The sequence below is a fragment of the Berghia stephanieae genome, chromosome 7, assembly GCF_034508935.2.
Source record: "Berghia stephanieae isolate SIO BIC M18660-M18661 chromosome 7, UCSD_Bste_1.3, whole genome shotgun sequence".
NCBI classification, from domain to species: Eukaryota; Metazoa; Mollusca; class Gastropoda; order Nudibranchia; family Aeolidiidae; genus Berghia; species Berghia stephanieae.
This window is the reverse complement of record NC_088366.1, coordinates 26495329-26517006: the sequence shown is the minus strand read 5'-3', so window position 1 is coordinate 26517006 and position 21678 is coordinate 26495329. Positions and strand designations below refer to the sequence as shown.

The following is a 21678-nucleotide window of genomic DNA, read 5'->3' as shown; positions in this document are numbered from 1 at the left end:
CTCTTTTAGTAGAGATGAACATGTTTAGTCACGTAGGAAGTGAAGTCAAGCAGTTATTTAGACATGGCGGCGACATCTCAGGAGGAACGAGTTGGGACGCCTTCACAAAACGCAGAAGTACGAAATATATGCAAATGTTTAACTGTTCACTTCTTATAATGAGAGATGCAAGCAGATTAGAAGGAGAGCACATATGATAAAAAATCCTCACCAAAGAAGCCTCTAATAACACGTAGAAGACAAAATGTTGTTAGTCACAACCTCTGCCGCTGCCTGCCTCAGCCTCAACAGCACAGTACAGCTTGTCCGCCAGTTGCAAAACTGCAAAATTCATTTTATAATTTATAATCCTCTCCGTCCCCTCCTTTTTGACGTTTTACAATGATGTGACTCTTTAAACTCATTTACACTTATAAAGATATCAGAGGCCCCTATTCCCATGAATTGGTACATTAAAATTAAAACCAATGACAAATTAGGCAGTTTAGTGAGCAGCAGCAGTGGCAGTCAAATTTTGACCCAACTCGCCCATAGGAAAGTTGTGACTGGAAATTGCCGTTCGCGTTTTGGGGGGTTCAATTAAAGATGCATAACTTCGTTATAAAGAGGAATATCGCAGATATTTTGGTATCATTATTTTCGTCTTTCAATTTCCTTTTAAATGGTGCCAATTAAGGAAAAATCCATTAATAATTCCAGAAGTTATATGAAGTTAAAATTTGGCAATTTTCAAATGCATTTATTTTTTTATTTACCGCGTGTGTTTTTAAAATTTAAACGCTTGTTTTTAGAATAACATCTAAACTTTATTCATGCCAAATTTCAGGGCTCTATATCGATGCGCAGACACCTTTTAACTCTGCGCCGAAATGCCTTGTTTACATTATCTTCTCATCATGGCTGCCGGGCGATATCGATATTCATATCGATATTTTAATTTAGTTATGTATTATGTTAAATTTAGTCCATAATATTTTCAGTACTATTATTTACTATGTTTTTATTTTGAATACATACTTTCCAACTTTATTTATAGGCATTTTATAGTTTTTGTTTTAAAAGTTCGTATATTTCTTCTCTTTGTGAAATTCGATATTAATAATATCGATATTTTAAAAATACCAATTGCTTTAAGTTTATTTTATTTTACTTTGCCATCAAGTCATCAAATTTCTTTCCCATATGTTTAGGTATGTTTATCATTTGTATCCATATTTTAAAGGCCTTAGCCTTAATAATTATTATGGTAAGAAGTTCTATTAGTTTTGACACCCCCATACATTGAGAGAGAAGGGGGGGGGGGGAGATAATTATATTAATTGTCAGTTCAAATGATGTAATAGCAATAAACCCAAAGTGGTTCAGCAGAATTTTTTAAAGTATTAAAAGCCAGAACTTTCCTTCTAATTATAATAGGAATCTGTTTCAATTTATTTGAACTTTTTCAATCTACCATTTTATTTATATGCAATTAAATTGCCATAGGTAAAAATAAACTCATTATGTCATTACACAACATGTTTATATCTTTTCATTTAAATACTCTCAAGCCCGTTTTTATTCTCTATGTATTAAATCAAAGAGGGTAATTATTTGCAATTGTTTCAGTGAGATATTGGGGATAAATCCAAAAGTGATAGAGCAAATTCTTTTTTACGTCTAGCCGAGTTTTTGGTTATGTAACATTTGCGTCATATTATGTAATAATGTGTTAATTTGAAATGTTTATCTTCCTCTTTATTAATGTAAATGCATTGTCCTCGATAAGACGAACATTTTGGTATACAATATATGATAAGAACTCCATATTGACTGTTTTAACCATTTTTTATTAACATCACGCGTTTTCGGTCACAACTTTGCAATGGTAATTTTGGGTAAAAAATGGTCTGAAATTTCAGACTTTGAACTGCCGTAACTACATTTCTAATCAAGATAGAAACAAAATTCAAACTGTTTTGTAATCTGTGTTGCCAGCTCTTTCATATGACATTGGTTTCAAGTGTGTGAGGTACATTTAGAATTTCTATTAAACTCCCTAGACAAATCCTCTTACTCTTTACTCTTACTAAGAGTAAGAGTCTTACTCAACTCAACTTACTCCTTATTCTTATCCTCCTCGTCCCACTTTGTATAATAGAGTCAAAGTATAGTAATAGAGTATCTAATTCCACCCCAGTCAGTCAGTCTTAGTCTTAATATAGGCTATTGATTGCAGCTTTCTACTTTGCTCATCTGTCTCTTCATTTTGAATTTGTTTCTGGCGGCTTGGCGGGTTCTTTGACAACTTGATGAATTTGATAGCTGTCTCAAGATCATGACCTAACCATCTCCTGGTTTCCACATCCAGTTGTTCGGGACCTACTCTTAACTTAAACCATTCCTGCCATTTTGCATATAAGTAGGATTCTTCTTATACTGTATTGCTTATAAAGGTCCTGAGAATGTGTCTTAGTAGATAATCAATAAATGTTAATTATATTTGTATCTGTATTTATTTATGATTACTATCCAAACCATGTTATAAGCGTTTTGTAATTTTTTCTCTTGGTTAGCAAAGTTTATTTAACCAACCTTTTAAGGCACTTGTACAATACTTTTCTGACAAAGACAGCACTGCGTTACTCTGTGGATTTTTTATTTTTTTAATGTTACTTCTCCATTAGGATTGGGAAAATATGTGAATTGCCTTTCTCAGGCCCCGGATCCTACTTCACCTTGATAGGATTACAAACCCAGGGACCTTTAGGTAAAAAGGGAGTTAAGTTGAATGCCACATCACCATGGTTAAATGAAGATATAGTGATCAATATTCATGAGTCATACAGAAAGGGTGTCTAACTGGTAGTTTGTACATTATGAATGAAATTTAGCAAATATGCAATATTTGGCTGGCTTGGGGAATTAATAAATCATTGGGAATTGAACATTGAGCCTTGTGACATATGATTTATACTTTCTATGAATATTTACATTGATCCGAAATGAATACCTGTTTCTGATTATGATTTGTTTTCAGTCAATAGTTAATGATCTGTATGAATTCAGAGACCACTATGTGGAGAGATTTGGCGTGGAGAAAGCCAAGGATAAGACGAGAGATGTTGAAAACAAAATGGAAGAATGTTGCTCAAAGTTAGAGGCTATGAAAGGTATTTATTATTATTAATTGGTAAATTTAAAAAAAATTGTGACCAGAAATGTCCGAACTATAAATTTCTGCTATTCCGAGCATTTTCCTTTTTTTTTTTTTTTTGGTTTGTTTGTTTTACTGTACAACAGTTTGTATATTGGTAATCCTCAGGCAGTTCTCTTAGAGTCATCAAAATATTTCTGTACTTCGTGATAGAATGTGTCAGATTTATTGCCAATTGTACCAAAGTCCCAAATATTTTTGTTATAACATTGAAGTTATTATATTTAGAAGGTAGATTTAGTTGGTGATTATTGGACATTGTATCATTTGATTTTTCATTTCATTAAAAAAATTAATGAAGAAGAAACTGCTGACCTGCTATTGTTTGATGGAAATGTTCACCTTTTGGTCTGGATACTTGGTCGAGAACAACTTTCCTTATGAACAAAACGACAGATTGATTTGCTGGATTTAGCTGGATTTTTTTTCTGATCTCTTTGTCCAACCATTAATAGGTAGCTGCGTCTGTTATATCTTGCAGCGATTACTTTGCAATAAATCAACAAATTGACTAGCAAGAGATTGTTACAGTCCGTGCATGTATTGTTAGATGAAGCAGCATAAATTAGCGATTTCTTGATCTTTATGGGCTTTTTTTTTTGGTTCCAAGAATTGCTTGCTGGTTGCAATTAAACAAAATATTAAACAAAGAAGATTCATATTCGTCAATGACTTCTCCATTTGTCTTGATATAATGTATTTGGCATTCCTGACACTTATGAGAAATAGGTATTTATACTTTGTTTTTAGATTAATGTTGACAGATTTTAAAATTATTTTTTTTCCCTCTATCTTTTTTCTTCTTTTTTTGTTTTTAAAGATTAACGTCCTTTTAAAAAAAATCATCCAGTGATTAATTATGTAAAATAACTCAAAATCTTGCACCTGTAATATATATATATATATATATATATATATATATATATATATATATATATATATATATATATATATATATATATATATATATATATATATATATATATATATATATATATATATATATATATATATATATATATATATATATATAATTCTTGAAATTTGGATATTTTTCATATAGACATACTGGGTTGGGTTGTTTTTTTTTTGTTGGCTGTAACAAATTTGTATATATGTATGACCATGTGTATTTTTAGATGATGTAAAAAACAAAGCAAAGTTCCAATATCTCCTTGGAAAGGCCCTGAACGTCACAACCAAATTTAGTTCTAAAGCAGAGGAGGCTTTGTGCAAAGCTGTCAAACTCGATCCCAAACTGGTGGAGGCTTGGAATCAACTTGGGGAATGTTACTGGAAGAAGGAAGACGTTTCTGCTGCTAAGAATTGTTTTACTGGTGCTCTCAGTCATGTAAGAATAAAATCACTCTTTGATTGTATTAGGTATTTATTGGGGTAAAAACTTGGAGCCTGGGGGATTTTATAGAGCACAGTTTCACTGAATAAGCTCAAAGTTCTTTACAAGAGGTCCCAAGCCAAAAGCAAAATTTAACACTTAGGACGAGGCATGAGGGTGTTTTTATTTTTCTCCCTCTAAATTCTTGGTAGTTAAATATTTCAGCAGCTGCCACAAAAAGTTTAGATTAATCAATTGTATTATTGTCCCTTGGTTTTATGAAAGAAAATACGAATTCTCTTATAATGGTCAGTTCCAGATTTTTGTGTAAATTATTATAAATTTTGTTTTGGTAGTCTTCACAAGGCTTTCCTCTTTTAAATATTATCTTTCAGTTGCCACCTCTTTAAAAAATTTCATTTGTGTTGGGCTCTGTTGTTGTTCAATGAATGACAAACGATTTTTTTTCTATTTGACTGGAAAACTATTTCTTTATAAGTCAAGAGATTAAAATTACCCTTAACTTGTCCAAAAGTCTCAAACTTTTGATTTCTTTGAAGTTAGGGGTCATCTTAATCTCTTGGTAGGAAACGTTTTTGGCCAGTACAAGGAATTTACCCAATGGAAACCGTACGGTGCTCTGATTGGCTAACCAAACCAGCGGCCTCGATGAGAAAAATATCGGCCATTTTGCTGTTGGCTGGGAATCGCGTTACTATAGTAAACAAGCGCTGATCGGCCGTTCATGAAAACCAGTTGCTGCTCGCTCGTTTAACTCAAAATTATTCAAAACGATCTCTCTAAAATGATATAAATGTGACTTCTTAAGGTTTTCTTCACGGTCAAAACCACACAACATTCTATTAATGATTACGTCTGGCAAAAAGGAATATTGACAGGTCGACCGAGAGGTGAACTCATCAAACGACAAACATCAATGCGAAGGATAGAGAGAGAGTCAAACTATTGTTTGTCTTGCCCTGTTCTATATAGAGAAAAGGATAAATAGTATAGCCTCATGTGTGAGTGGTTGTGTGTCATAGTCATGTTTTTTAATTGTTTCTGTTGTCTATGTGTGTAGTGATGACGATCACATTCACTCCATCAGCGCGACGAAACTGCCCCCCCCCCCCCCTTTTTTTTTTTTTCACATACACGTAATTCACATGAGTAGAGTTGGACTCGATAGTTCAGTGGTTTAGCATTACAGTTAGAATTATCGTTTACCGGCATTAAAAGCTATTTTAGAGGGGGAAATTCCACATTTTACTGCTGCTGCTGCTGCTGCTGCTGCTACTACTACTACTACTACTACTACTACTACTACTACTACTACTACTACTACTACTACTACTACTACTACTAAAGTTATTGAGAGAAAAATCTTTATTTAGAATCCTTGAGCACAGGCGAGCCGCTGTGTGTGTGTGTGTGTGTGTGTGTGTGTGTGTGAGACGTGGCTGTAGTCTAATTTTATCAGAATTAGGAGGCCAAGGAGTTATCTCTTTGGATATTAAGTAGGATTATATTTTTTTCCGTATTAATATTAGTGTAGTGGAAATTACAATGAGATCGTATTAAAAACAAAAGACTAAGAATAACATCAGATCGAGATGATTCTGATAGCAAAAAAGTAGGCTATATATGTGACATATTTAAATTCAGTCACCAAGCATGATAAAAACAAACAAAAAATCAACACAAATAATTTTAACCCTCTCCAGGCAAAAATTTGACGGTAGCATTTAAATATTTTTTAGTCGACTAAAACATAGTTTACTTTACTAAGAACATGCACATTTTTATGTTGATAGGGTTGACTGGTTGAAGATATTGTAATCCTGGATTAGGTCAAAAGAACAAAAGCAGAAGTAAAATAATCAATTTAAAAAACAAAAACAAAAAAAAACTGTCAACTTGGAACAAAACAGCACCAATGTCTAACTCTGGGACTAACCTTTAGATAACAAGTTGTTGGTGATGTTTTCTGGTCAAGTCTTTACAGGTGTTTAAAGAGTATTGTCTTAGTATGCTTTTGACGAACTGAGCATGTGTTGTTGAATATGTGTCTGTCTGTAAATAGTTTAACGTGGTGATACAACATTGTTCTACAAAATATGGAACAAGCTTCTTTAATAATCTGTGTTACATGATTGTCCTCACTTTCAAAATGACTTTCCATGGCATGCTTATCTAAATCTGTAAAAATTGATGGCCCTAATCTTTCTGTTACTTTTATTATCACTTTACTTATTGTTGTGCTATTGACTGCTCTCAAAGGTCCCTCCTTGTGTGTAGTTAGAATTTCTCTCAAACAAAGGTCAGCTGCTGTAATAACTTTATAAAAATCTTCAGATGGATATAATAATCCCCCCTGTCTTTTCTTTCGGTAAAACTAGATGATGATGGTTTGCTTGAATCAGGATTGTCTAATGAGGCTAAAAATTCTGAACAAACAGAACATTTGATTTTGTCTCGTAATTTCCTTGCGATAAATCCAGACATATAATACAAAACATCTGAATGGTACTCTGAGGGCTGGCAAAGGGTTTTCGTAAAGATCATAGTTTTTCTGTCCAATTCAGGTTGAAAAGAGTTTGTCGAATTGTCAACAGTAAAAGATGAATTTTCTTGGAAAAGCTTATTTTCGGGGGCAGGTAAGCAATTAGCATTTTTGGAACTCAGCACACCATTCTTCATCAAAAGAGACCTGAGGGCATATTTAAATTGAAGGACATTCGGGTTATTATTCCAGCCACCTCTTCTTCGTATCCTTGAAAACAATGTCTCCAAATGATCTTGAGAGAGTCTGTAAGTAAGTATGTATTTGTAGTTATTGGCCAAAAGTCGCCGAGATATCAATTCTATGGATGTCAGTGTTGCCAAAAATCCAATAAATCCAGTTTTCCTCTTTGATTGTAGTATTGGCTTGTTAGTATTGTCACATAAAGATGATATATAATTTCTGGCAAAATGAATAAACTCTAATTTTTCCTCAAGATTTTCCTTTGTAATAGGGCTTTTAAATCCTTTTGTACAGAAACTACTGCTGTTGCATAAATCAAACAATTTATCAAATATACGAATAAATTTACAAGTCGCTTCACTTCCAGCAAATTCAGGCAACTTCAAGTCATCCCGAAGAAACATAATGGCAGAAGCAACAGAAGAGCTTAAAGTTTGGGCAGCAAGAGAAACTTTCATTTTATTTTTCACATAATCAATATGTCTTCCTTTTAGCTTGTTGGCAAGGTTTCAATTACTTTCCAGCTGCAGCTTGTGAAGTGCAACAATATAAGACCAATCAATTCTCTCCTCTCCACGGCGCAAACATTTCAGGTCACCCAATGCATTTCTAACATTTTTTAACAAATGACAGGCATCAAAAATAAAGGGAATGGTTTTAGATGAATCCAAGGGGTGAGGAAACTCAGGATCAATGACATCTGAACTTATAGTGCATCCAATAGCAGTTGCAGTCGCTTGGTTAACATAAGCTCCATCACACACAACCCCTTGAACAGAGAAGCCTGCCTCAGACAGCCAAACTATCCCATCATTAATAATCCGTGCTTGCTGGGCTGCACTAATCTTATCAACAAGAAAATAGCCAATAGGGTGCTTAAAATATCGCTTTTGTCCAACGATGAGAAGAGTAAGACTTTCTGAAGCTAATGTGTCTGGTGATGCAACTTGAAGATGACCATGGTTCACATAGCCAGCATAGGTCTGGGATGCAGGGTCAAACACAACTTGCTTCCGAATAGACATCGAATCAAACATAAGACAAACATCCTTCATCAAATCATCCTTTTTAAGTTGAGCTTGCAAGGTATTAAAAACATCTGTAATAAATCCTGGGGAGACATTGTGGGATGCAGACCACCTACGAATGGTATCCGCATGAGGCAAATGCAAATACTTTCTCACATAATTATAAGCCTGAGCACTATAGAAGTGCAAGGAAACAGCAAAGGATTTTAATTCATCAGAAAAACGCATATTATTTTTGGACATATGGGCAGCTTTTAATTCATTTTCAATTAAAGTGAGGGTTTCCGCAGCAAAATTTTCTTTTAGGATGTCAACATTTTCTTCTTTCAACAACTTTTTCTTCTTCAAATCTTCCAAAAGGGATGAAATTTTTACATCTCGACGGGCCAACTTCTTCCTCATGCTACTGAGTTGTTGTTTTTGATGAAGCATCTTTTCTTGGCAAACAAGCAACTTATTTTGGGTCTCTTCTAAGTGGCTTTCAACTGAAGAATAGGCATAATTATGTTCATCAACTTTAGGGGTCTTACTGGGTGTAGCATCTTCAAATGGAGAATTGGGAGCAGCTCGTTTTCGAGGGGATGATCTTGTCTTTTTAATGGCAGGAGACTGTTTATGTTGGGGATAATTTGGAAATACAGATGGGACAGCATTCTCTCTCAATTTTTTTTGGTCTAAACCGAGATAATAATCTTCTAATAAAAAATGGACACTACAGACCCTATCATTTTTTGTAGGTCTCCACTCTGACCCATCTACATTCTTCCTGCTGATTTTAGTAATCCACTTGGACAACAACTCAGGCTTCTTCCATGGAAAGCTGAAAATAAGTGAGGCATTCTAACTAGGACTATCTTGACAATTGGTGTACTATAGTGAAAAACAATCTATCCAGTTGAATTATTTTCTATTGGCAAGGGAAAGACTCCATGGAAAAAAAAGCAATTAGACGTCTAGTACTATACTTATATATTTGTCTTTATCTAGGTCTTCCTGTCAATATACTTATATACTTGTTGATATTCATCTCGGTTCATGTATCTCAAGTTTTGAAAAATAACCACACTACTCTTACACGCCTAGAGTGGAGTGCTTATACTTTGGCCTTTGCAGTTAATTGCAATCGCAAGCTCTCCTCCTCAATTCGAAAACGCATTATAGTTATAGGTTATTATAATACATGATTACACACATTCTCTAACTTCATTTTTACCTCAGGGGAATAGTTCAGATCAGTATGTAGATTTATTTATAAAAATACTTGGGAGACCTTCCATTCTTGCTCTAGTACTAGGGGGTTTGGGAGGGGGGAAACTTTAAAAAAAAAAAAAGTTTTCCCCCTCCAAACCCCCTACTAGAACAAGAATACTTGGGATGTAGTAGCTTATGGAAGGTCTCCCAAATACTTATGAGATATAGACTCTATATCTAAATCTATCTAGATCCTAGAAACATTATCAGTCTCCGTCGCAGTCGTCAGTAGCCCAAAATACAATTAGAATTGATTTATTTCTCTTACCTGTGAAACGACAATGATGTGCCTTTGACAGCTTTATTGTGGCATAAATATACGCAGCAGTTCTGAACCATTTTATTGTGAATTTTAATATTGTTGTGGTGTTTGTTGTGTCGTTATGATGACATTAGATACCGAATGAATGGTAATGTTTACATTCTCAGCCAACAACAAAATGGCGCTAAATGCTTTCATTGGTGGACACTTTTTAGACTCCGTACGTATTCTCATTCGTTTAATTCTATGGGCCAGTATAAGAAAAAGGTGATAAAAAGGATATCATGGATTCACATATTAAGAGACTGCAAATAGCTGGAGGTCTAGTGGTTTGTGTAAAGATTTACTATAAACCACACACACAAAAAAAGAAACTTCATCCAAACACTAACGCAGACAAACTTAAGAAAAGATCAATGTTTTTCATCATTTTGATAGAAATCTGAAAAGGTATGCATTATGAAAATGATAAAGTAGAAAGAAAGAAAAAAAGAAAAAAATCAGCCTGTCTCGATTTCAACATTTGATACATCTTTTTTATATAAAAGATTTTGTATGTGTCTTAAAAATTCGAAATAAGTTGAACTGTAAATATGTCAAATTAATATGTTCTCTTATCTTTCTTATTGTATATTTGTTAATGTCAGATTTTTATCTGTTATAGGCAAAGAACAAAGTGTCTCTTAGAAATCTGTCCATGGTTTTACGACAGTTGACAGGACCTTATGCAGATAAGGCCAAGTTGATAGAGGAAAGCATCACGAGAGCAAAGGAAGCCATTGAACTAGATATTAAGGATGGGACCTCATGGCGTAAGTATACACACACACACACTCACACACACACACACACACACACACACACATATATATATATATATATATATATATTATATATATATATATATATATATATATAGACAAATTCTTAACACTTTAACTGCAAATCAGATTTATGAATTATATTTTTAAAAGGATTGCTTCTGCGGGAATTAAAAATTATTCATCATATAAACCAGTAACAATGAATTGTTCAAGATACATCTTTCTTTTTTTTTTTCAATCTGTACTGGTCTGGAGTATTTTGGCAAAGCATTATTTTCTCATTTTGACAAGAGATTGTTTACTTCAAACCTATTGATAGATTAAGATGAACCCCAATGTTCTCACAAAGTTTTAAACCTGAGACTTTTTTGAAGAAGATTAGACGCATGGATACATTACTTTTGTATCAACATCTGTTCCATGTATGAAGTAATTCTTGTTTTTACTTCCTTATTGGGCAAGTTTCAAGTGAATCTAAACTCTTTGCTTATAATCTTTTAAGTATTCCATTTCCTTTTCTTGTATTGGGGCCGACTTTACCTAAACCTCAATTACTATACAATTCCTAAAATAAAGCAAATAAACAATCAGCTCATCTTTTTCTCTCCCATCTACAGTCATCCTAGGCAATGCCTACCTGTGCCAATTTTTCATGACTGGCCAAGTACCCTCAATATTGAAGCAATCCATGCAGGCATATGGACAGGCTGTAAGTAAGCTCGTATTACTACTTATTCCAACCTTTTGTTATCAAATTTTGACTGGACTGGACTAACATTTATCATAGGTTTGGCCTTCCCATTATTGAAAAGAAAAAGGAAGATTTTACTCCCGAGTATAATTAAGCCCTAAGGCTGTGCTGGAAAATTGAATGGAATACATATCACAAGAATTTTCCTTCGTTTTTAAATGATTTGTTTTTGACTTTCAAAATATCTTTTTTGAAAATATTCTGATGCTGAATTGAGCTGAGAAAATTTGTTAGCGTGATTGTAATACCGTTATATACAGAAAAGGAAATTGTCTCTTTTTCTTTAAAGCCGTGGGGTCTATGGTTGTTAGAGAATAACAATTGTTTGCTAACCTTTGGATAGAATGCTGATACATCTCAAACTACCACTTTTCATGATATCCATCTCACAGACCCATCTACCCAATTAAGGCAGAAGTTGAGCTAATATGGCATCCTTTACTATTCCTTAGATTGTACTCTTTCACAACGAAAGTTTTTATGCAGCAAGTGTTAGTTAATACCAGTTGCTTTAGTGATAAATGAATAGAATCAATTGCTTGCAGTCAGCTTGGTAGGATGCTAGTCAATGGCAATGTATTTTTTACCTGATTTAGTCGTTCCAACGGTCCAATCACAGCTTGATGACCAGAGAAAAATGTGCAAAATGCATCATCATCATAACCATCATCATAAACATTATTATTGATATTATTATTATTATTATTATTATTATTATTATTATTATCATCATCATCATCATCATCATCATCATCATCATCATCATCATCATCATCATCATCATCATCATCATCATCATCATCATCATCATCATCATCATCACTATTATAATTACGTGTTTTAATTCATTTATTTTTTTCTTTCTTTTAGGAAAAAGATCCAGTCGCCAGAGGAAACCCAGATCTCCATTACAATAGAGCAACTGTGAGTTGCAACGATCCATTCAGAATGTTATTTAGTTAAACAATCTAAAGAAGTGTTCCACCTAGAGCCTATATTACATTCTTGCCAGACCACAAGGTTGATCAATTTTAAACATTGGAATACCTTAGAATTTCAGTTCTAAATGGCAAGTTAAGCGTCCTCTTTCCATGGGGGAAAAGTCTTTCATCTGTCCTAATGATTGGTTGACCTTATGCAGTCCAGCCTTGGCGAGAATATGGGTTTGGCTCTAATGCGTGACTTTGTAATATTGCCATATGTCATTTGGCCTCTGAACTGTGGGTTCCTGATTCAAATCCTGCTGTTCTCAGCACAAATTTGAGTCCTCAGAAAAAGGCTCTTTACTTTTTTTTCTCACCATACCCCTGTATATAATGTATACTTGACAGAATATAAATGAAAAAAAAAAAAACACCCAAAGAATTCCTCTTCTTCTTCTTCTCCCTTCTTCTTCTTCTTCTTCTTCTTCTTCTTCTTCTTCTTCTTCTTCTTCTTCTTCTTCTTCTTCTTCTTCTTCTTCTTCTTCTTCTTCTTCTTCTTCTTCTTCTTCTTCTATTGCATGAAATGGACAATAACAATTGCTACCCTTTGGAAATGATGCTAGTCTATTGCAACATACTTTCCACCAATTTAACAGACCAAGCTACCTAATCACCGCTGGTGGACAGGGGGTCAGAAAAAAAATAATCTCGACTTCACCCGGGATCGATCTCAGCCGCTTTACGTGTGAAGTGAGTGCTCTACCAACTGAGCTATCAGGACACCATGGAGCACATGAGGCAAAATTTAATTGTTACAAAAACAATAATCATATTCACACTTACAGGATCCATGTTTATCACTATCATTACCATCAGTATTAACATCTCTTTTTAAGGAAATAAAAAAAATTCTGCCTCCTTTCAGGCATACCAGTATCAGGAGGAGTACCAGAAAGCTCTAGAGGGATATTCTAAAGCAGCTCAGTTGGATCCAGGATGGGATGAACCCGGCAAGAATGAAACTGCCCTTCTGTCTTTCCTTTTAAACATACAAGAGATGTCAGCATCAAAGGTAAGTGTCGTCCATTTCATCCTTAATCTCGAAAACAAAGAGGAAAACAAACTTGAGCTATTTTACTGAGCACTTTATTTCCAAGGTTCCTTAAAAGTAGTCCTTCAGAGCCATTAATGGAGCCGGAATTTCATCTCAGTTTCTATAGCGTGAAATGGACAATAGCAATCACTTACTACCCTTTGCATAGGACGCTAGTCTTTCACAAAGTATTTTCCACTAGATGTAACAGACCCATCTACCCAATCACTGCTGGGTGGACAAGGGGGGGGGGTCAGTAAAAAATTTTTGACTACACCCAGGATCGATTTCGGTCACTTTGATTGTGAATCGAGTGCTCTTCCAACTGAGCTACCAAGGGTCCTCAAGGCAACAGCAAATCTTAACATGTAAGATGAGACATGCAGTCTGTGAGATGCTGTTATAATGTTTTTAGACAAAGAGGTTGTTTTTACTGAGCATGTACTAATTTTACCTATTTTACTTGAAGTAAATATGATTGAAACAAAATTGGTCTAAAGTTTAAGTCAAATACTCATCAGTTCTCCCTGACAGACCAATCACCTTTAAATGTATATGGGGTTATGGGGTCTTTTGGTATGACAATCACCTTTGGATTGGACTGAGCAGCGCATAGTTGAGTCCTCAGAATTGGCTTTTTACACGCATTTTTTCTTCCTACTCAGTTGTAAAATGAGGGTGTTGTCTCTGACGGGGAAAAAAAAATTGTAATATCCCCTAATAGGTGTCATATCTTGTCCTATATGATAAGTATGCTGTTGGCTAGGGACCTGTTGTCAAAGTGTTTTGAGCACGTTTAGTGGAAGTTGTGCTATATAGATACTCAAGTTTGTTTTTTTTTTTGTTTTTTTTAAGAAAAATATTTCACCCTTTATATTTTGGGTATAAGACTGAAATCTAATATTGAATAGGTCACGTCACATCAACATGCAATTACTTTTTATTATAATCTTAAACATGAAAGTTATTATTTTTGTTGTTAAACTCATGGTTTTCTTTCTTTTTTTAAAAAAATAGGGCAGAACAAAAGCTAAGAAGTTGGAGAGCATGATAAGTAAAAGCCTGAATGAGCGAAACCAGGGATCTCTAGCATCTGGTCACTACACGACCATGAGTGGGAAGACAGTAGATGTGTCTCTTTGTCCACTATCAGATCTCAAGCCGAATGTCAATGATGGGAAGTTTATCCAAGGAGTTGTTGTGTGTCATATCCCTTTTAATAGTCTTGTGCCTTTGTAAGTACACAGAGGAGTTTTTTTTTTTAATTTAACACAGTAATGCTATTTTAAGTGATTTCCATTTATGTGCTTGGTGTTAGAAAAATTGTTAAAATAACATCCTTTTATGGCATTCATTGACTTGCTTAATTTATAATTTTTTGTCGCTGCAGTGAAGTACTTTCCACAACATCTAATAAACAGCTACCCATTCACTGTTGGGTGAACAGAGGGATGGGAAGTAAAGTGCTCTATCAATTAGGGGCTATTCTGGGGCAGTGTGGTTCAGCAGTACAGTCTTTGCTTCGTACCCGAAAGGTACAGAGTTTGAATACTTGCTGCATTGTGTGGCCTTGAGCAAGTCACTACGCCTTGTGGTGTGCACTGCGGCTGATGCCTGGGTTATTCCAGTCTTCCCTTGGAATAGACCCTAAAGAAAAATTTCCCCTATGGGATGGATAAAGGGAATTTTATTTATTTATTTTTTTTTTTTTTAATGTAATGCTTCCCCTTGATCACTTAACCATGGCAATATTTGAGTAGAGGGAGACATTGATTGTGTGTCTATTTTAGTTACGGTAATGATTCTTATGAAATTGTTATTAGATATGACCTACCTTAAAGATTCCCTCCTTTTTTTTTCTTCATGCTGACAATTCAGTGATCATTAAAGTGTTAAAAAAAAATATGAAAAAAAAAGATAAATAAATTAAAGGCCATCCCCTAATTACTTATCATTGCATTTGAATTATTATTATAATTTTTTTTTTTTTGGTACTCTGTTCCCTGATATTTAGAAGTTTGTATGTTTAGTTAGTGAAGTAAACTGTAAGTAAGGTGTGGGAGGTTAGTGTGCCATTTCAAGACAATTGATCGGATTATATCATCCAGCATCATTTTTTTGCTTCTCAGAGATAAGCTTGTGATGAGAAAGGAGAGCATAAAGGTGAAATTATATCATTTTTCTTCTTCTTCATTCCTCTGATGGACATCTATGGCTGCAGTCCGATATCTGCTATGAAGTCTGTGGTCCGCTTTAGGTCCTCAGCCTCGCCATAGAGAAATTATATCAAAAAAAGATCAGATACTTTAAAATGACAAATTGATAAGAAAAATTAAATTCCATCAAATTAGTTGACTCTTTGGCAGAGAGAAAATATAAGTGACAGGCACTCTTATGAAAATTGCTGTATAATAGGGAAAGTTTGAAGAACTTTGTGTATAAGTCGCATAACAAAATTTTGGAACTGGAAGAATATAGCAGTCATAACTTAATCTTAAGTAAACTTTGATGTGACAATAGTTTACTTCTTTTGTATTTTTTTTTCTTATTTGTTCTTGGGGGGGGGGGGGGGGGGGGGGGATTTATTTTAATTGTTGTTCAAAATGTTCATGGTCCATAGCTTCAGGCATCATAGTTTTAATTTTTCTATATTGTAATGTTTGTTTTCCAGTACTTTTTGCATGGTAGACAAGGCCCAGACGTGTATCACAGTGAATGTATACAACATTGCACAGGGTGTGGGGGTGAAGATAGGTGATTGTGTAGCCATCAGCGAACCATTCGTCAGGAAAGTCTCAGTCAGTCATAAAGGAAAAGTAAGCTTATTTTTAAACATTACCATTCATACCCTATTAATTGTGCACTGAACCTATGAAAAAGCTGCCAGGTTCGGGTATATATTTAATTTAATAAGGACCAAATGAGCTGACAAAGTGATTAGGCTAACCCTTGGGGTTTTTTTTAATGTTACACAGACTTTGAAATAATAGTGGATACTGGCGCTATATCAATTAATAATAATAATAATAATAATCATCATCATCAAAATACTGATAATGATAATCATCATCATCGTCGTCATCATCATCATAATAACACTATTAAAATAACAGGTGGTCTTATGGTGTTCATTGTGGATGGTCCTCAAATGAAATGTAATCTTTATTTTTTGGGGGTTTTTTTTTTGCTCTTAAGATTTTCTTTGGTTTATAAATGAGGCTGAGAGTCTATTTTGTGGCATTCGTCAAACAAATACGTAGTTATTTGGAAAAACTGGGGAAATAAATTTGCTTTCATCAGTATCTCTGGGCTAAATGATAAGAAATACATATAAAACTGACGATCTAGCATCAAAATTATCGTAGTTATTGCTTTTTAAATTGTTGAAAAAAGTTTGTACAAAGTTAATACTCTGTTCACACTTTTATTGAATATTTGAGAAATTATTTCTGTTCTTATAATGAAGCTAGATCACCATCCAGTTTTTTTTCATTATTCAAAACTGATAAAAACAATTTTTTTTTTCCATAATAACTTACTATTGGAATATGTGAATGTTTGTGGCAAAAAATGTCCTTTTGACACAGCCTCAAATCTCATTTTTTAATGGTACAATTGAGCTATGAGCTTTTTAAAAAATATAGCGCAATATGCACTAAATATACTCAAAGCGCTTTACAAAGGGTCCCTGGACAACAGCAACACTTAACATGTAGGACGGGATATGACACCTGTAAGGCGATATTACAATATTTCTTTCGGACAGAGATAACACTGTTTATGGCCAGGTACTCATTTTACACCCGAGTACGGTGAAAGAATGTGAGTAAAGAGCCTTTTCCAAGGACTCACCTATGCGCAGAGTGAGGCTTGAACTCAGTATCTTTCGATCCGAATGCGATTGTCATACAAGACGACATAGCCGCCCAATCATTGTGAAACTATGTTTTTCTTGTACTGCAAAATACTTTATTTTTTTTTATCTTCCATCAACCAGGATTCGAATTTTACCAGTATCCAAGTCATGTCACCTCGCCTGCTCATCGTCAACGGCCGTCCAATGTCAGCAAACAAAGAAGCCCCTATGTTATTGGCAGTCTCAACGTTATATGGATAGGAAAAAAAAAGAATAAACTGTCTCACATTTACTCTGCCCAATGCATTATTTACCCCTCATGTGGGGATTTAATCATGGAGACTGATTCATTATATATATTACCAGTGACCAGAGGCACTATTGGAGATGCATTGTGCAACTTGTGATGTAATTGTTGCTGCTTGAAGCCCTAAGAAATAAATAATTGTGTGAAATTGAATGTAAGCTTCAATTTAATTTTATTGAATCTTACATTCAATTTCACATTGTTACTTATGTGAAACTTATGGTACATCTAATTCAGCATATCAAGATTATAAAACGTTGTATTGCTAATGAATCAATATCACTTAAGTTATTTAAAGAAAAAAAAATGAAACTACTGATATTATTAATGATTTTTTTCTCATTTTATCTATTAAATGATTTTTCTTTCGCTGCTTCTTTTTCTGTTGTGAACTGAAGAAAATAAGATTCCAAATGCTTTTTAATCAACTTTTTTTCTTCTGGTGTCTATGAGATTTCTACGATATTGGTACGTTAGTATGTAAGTCTTGTCACAGCAAGTATTTTCAAATAGTGAAACTCAACATTGATATGATTATCTCATCAAGTCATAATATTGATGGACTGGTTTGTTCATCTAATGAATTTGTCTTAATTGAAGAACACAAACCACGAATCTCATGTTTTCATTAATGATTACTATTCAAATGACATCCCTCTTTTATCTTGTCTTATCCTCTTGTAAAGGCTAACTAGGATAATCTATCCCTTTAATGCCTTATACATGACATGATCTTTCTTAATAAATCACGTTTGTTTTTGATTATGACAAACATTGATCATATTCCTATCTTATTGAATTCAATTCTTTGTCAAGCAATTTCTTTTGTCAGAAATCCTCAAGTTTAATGAAAATGTTTTTATGCTTTGCAATCAACATTGACCATATTGTGTTCCCACTCATGTCAAGCATTAAAACATCTCATCAAAACCAGAAGGAATGTCAGACTTGTAAGAATGGTGAACACGTTTCAAACCCACTGTCGTCTGGTAATCTATTGCAATCAAATAACGATAAGTATTGAATTGTAAGCTACATTTTATTAAACTGCTGTTTTGCTGATCACTCTAAAAATAGATGAATTTTATGAAATGCCAGGAGTGAAAAAGTGAATCATTCTTGTGAAAGTTTGAATGCTTACAGTAATAGAGTCAGTGCCCTGGTTTAGCAATGACTATGAAAAATGTTTTTTTCTCTTTTTGAGGAAAATTTTGTCTAAAATCAAAGCCCTATCTCCACTGAGTAAAAATGTTTTTGAATTTTGAAAATCCATTCATAAATAAAGAAGTTATGCAGTTTCAAAGGTGTAATTTATTTGGATGACCCGCAAAGAGGAAAAAAACGCGAAAATATGGGACGCTTTTTCGGCATTTTTTTTCGACCTTTGGTTGTATCTTGCGTAATAAGTGGATTAAAAGATTGAAACTTGAAGAGCAAATTAGGATGGTGTTTTGTAAAATACGGGAAAAGTACTCGTCATATTCATATGAAATTTTACAACCAAAAAGAAGAAATGTTCATGTATTACCTTGTCAGCGACAAAACCTCCACGCCCGGTAGTTTTAGAAATATTTTACTCCAAAGAATAAAAATCTATTTTTAACGGTCTTCTGGTAATCGCACGAGTTTTGTCGCTTCACATAATCTAAAATGACCTTTTTTCTAACTGTGTGCCAACTTTCAGTCATATTCATCGATAAACAGCGTCGTAAATAATTTTTTAAAATAGCATATACGAAACGGCTTCGTCCCATATTTTGACGCGAATTCGGGCACTTCGTGAGCGAAAAAGATGCCCAAAGATTTGTGCGTGATAGTCATTGCTACCTGTTTTTTTTGAAAATATCAAATTAAGGAGCAGGCACCGGTTTAAGATAAAGAACTGACCAAGTGTATATGAAAGGTGCCAGACAAAGCAAGAAAGAAATATACAAGAAAAAAAACCATCCCCAAAAAATCAGGCGACCTCGAATGGGGATCAAACCTCAGATGTAATCTGAAGGTCTGAGGTTCGATCCCCAGTTGAGGTCGACTGAATTTTTGGGATGTTGTTTTTTCTTGTATATTTCTTTCTAGCTTTGTCTGGCACCTTTCATATACACTTTGTTCAGTTCTTTACCTATTTTTTTTGGTGATATTATTATGTTGTGTATGCATTGATTAGTAGTAGTGTGTAAATGTGTGGTCTGGTGTGCATTTAGTAAAGCAGTTTAAATGTTAAGTGTTTTCTACCAAAAGAAATGGTAAATATTTTAATATTCCCCCCCCCCCGTCAAAATAAAAAAGCAACAAACAACAACCTACTTTCAACAACATCTGTGCATTTGTACAACTTTGTTGTATCCAGATTGCAATGTCTTAAAATTCTGATTCCATTAAATATTCATCGAAAGGAAATATTGAAAGAAAAAGAAAATCTCTGAAAGCTTCGTATAAGTGAATATTTTTGAGATATTTTACTCTCAAAGGGTAATGCCTTTAAGTAAAAGAAAGAGAGAGTTTGATTTGATCATCTGTTGTTTTAAAAGCTTTCTATTTGTTTTATTTTTTTTTTCAAATATCAAGATACGATGAATAATAATTGTATTATTGGCGAGACTAGATTTCTTTCAAATAAATTTCTGATTTGAAAAATTACAAACCTGTTTTCAATAACAAAGTAAAAGAGAATTGACTTTGGCTTTAATAAAACCCCGGGTCCAAAACACAGTACTGTTTCTTCTCTCTTAGGGAAAGTGGTAGGATATTATGTCAGGTAAGATTGAATTCGAATTCAGGCTGTAGAGGATTAATTTACTTTGACAGCTGGATGGCTTTTACATCCTGATTATATGGTGAAGGCTGTTAAAAATAGTTAAGTCAGTTTCCAAAAAAGTATATTGTGAACAAGTTAGACTGACTGGCATGAGTTTTTTTAACCTTACAGCAAATCGCTGCTTGAAATTTTTTTTAATACTCCAAATCCTTTTTTTTAATCTCATGATAATAAATACCATCCCTTGCTTTACAGAGAGCTGTGTGATAAGTTAAAACAGATAAAATAATAGATAATGATTTGTTTTACCACGAAATTGTGCCATGAAATTAAACTGGGGTTTTACTTTATTTTAAGGAACTGGCACAACAACAAATAACAGAGGTTAAACTTTATATTATCTTGTTTTAAAAATTATTGCATCATCATCATCATTCATTCCGCCCAGTGAAAACTTAGAAAACATCCCATTGAGTCGAATATTGTTCATTGGATCATTATTTCATTTAACATTCGCATAAGATGTACATAGTAACCTTTGATTTTAATATATTTTTATACAAAATCAATACCATGTGTTGTGTTGCTTGTTTCTTTTTCACCATAAGTAAAAGATTTGACAGAATATAATGCAGTATTTCACATATAATAGGTATGGGTTTGAAGGGGAAAAAAGCAATATTTCAGTGCCTGCGGTTCATTAGATTTGCTCTTTTTGGTTTGTTTTATCTTAATTTAACATTCTTGTTCTTTCAAGGGTTAAGCCTAAACCTTTTGAATCTTGAAACTATAAAGAAACAACAGAGTCAAGTAAAGTAATGAGAGTAGAGGTCCTTACTTAGATTGGACTTTTGTGGTCATTGCCATTTGTTGAAGGATGAAGATGAACGTGTAGTAACATTATTATATCTGAGAGATAGGAGATAGTGATTTTCATTCACTAGTAAAAACCATCCAGCCTTGAGAAATATTGTTAATGGATTGGACACAACTAAGGGACAGAATCGGTGACAATGCATTCCCTTAATACAAGGGGTCACAAGCCTTCAGCAAAACTTAACACGTAAGGCGTAAGACGAGACAAGATGGATATAGAAGGCTATACAGTTTGTTATTTTTGACAAAGACAATGCCAGGTACTCATTATCCACATGAGCAAATTGAAAGAATGTGGGTAAAGAGACTTCTCAATCTCTCAAAACTATACGCTGCCCATATCCTATAGTCTTAATGAAGTCAACTTCTGCTTAAAGTTCACACCTCAAGTTGACAAAAACCTAGGACTTATAGGTCAGGAGCTATGAGTGTGTGTTTGTATTGTTTGTTTTTAATAGTTTTACGGCGCTTCCA

General features: G+C 33.9%; 1 protein-coding gene across 2 annotated transcripts; it reads left to right on the top strand.

Annotated features, from left to right (window-relative positions):
* The first annotated feature begins 26 nt into the window (after window positions 1–26).
* LOC144976966 (tetratricopeptide repeat protein 5-like) lies at window positions 27–20897 on the top strand. Of its 2 annotated transcripts, XR_013646208.1 has the most exons (11): window positions 27–117; window positions 3020–3152; window positions 4336–4547; window positions 10484–10631; window positions 11261–11352; window positions 12265–12318; window positions 13243–13389; window positions 14428–14645; window positions 16082–16226; window positions 17408–18735; window positions 19391–20897. XR_013646208.1 is itself a non-coding variant. In XM_078921618.1 (10 exons), exons 1-10 carry the CDS (start codon window positions 64–66, stop codon window positions 17525–17527), a joined length of 1323 nt encoding a protein of 440 aa, XP_078777744.1. In that variant the 5' UTR covers window positions 53–63; the 3' UTR covers window positions 17528–20897. The 2 variants fall into 2 exon arrangements, 1 of the variants encoding a protein (XP_078777744.1); XM_078921618.1 differs by having other exon boundaries at window positions 53–117; window positions 17408–20897.
* Window positions 20898–21678: the final 781 nt, after the last annotated feature.

Excerpts from the sequence above, each read along its gene's own strand:
- LOC144976966 (XM_078921618.1), top strand. The coding sequence starts at position 64 with ATGGCGGCGACATCTCAGGAGGAACGAGTTGGGACGCCTTCACAAAAC. Across the intron at positions 12,319-13,242 it reads TCCATTACAATAGAGCAACT|GCATACCAGTATCAGGAGGA; the intron begins GTGAGTTGCAAC and ends GCCTCCTTTCAG. Across the intron at positions 16,227-17,407 it reads CAGTCAGTCATAAAGGAAAA|GATTCGAATTTTACCAGTAT; the intron begins GTAAGCTTATTT and ends TCCATCAACCAG.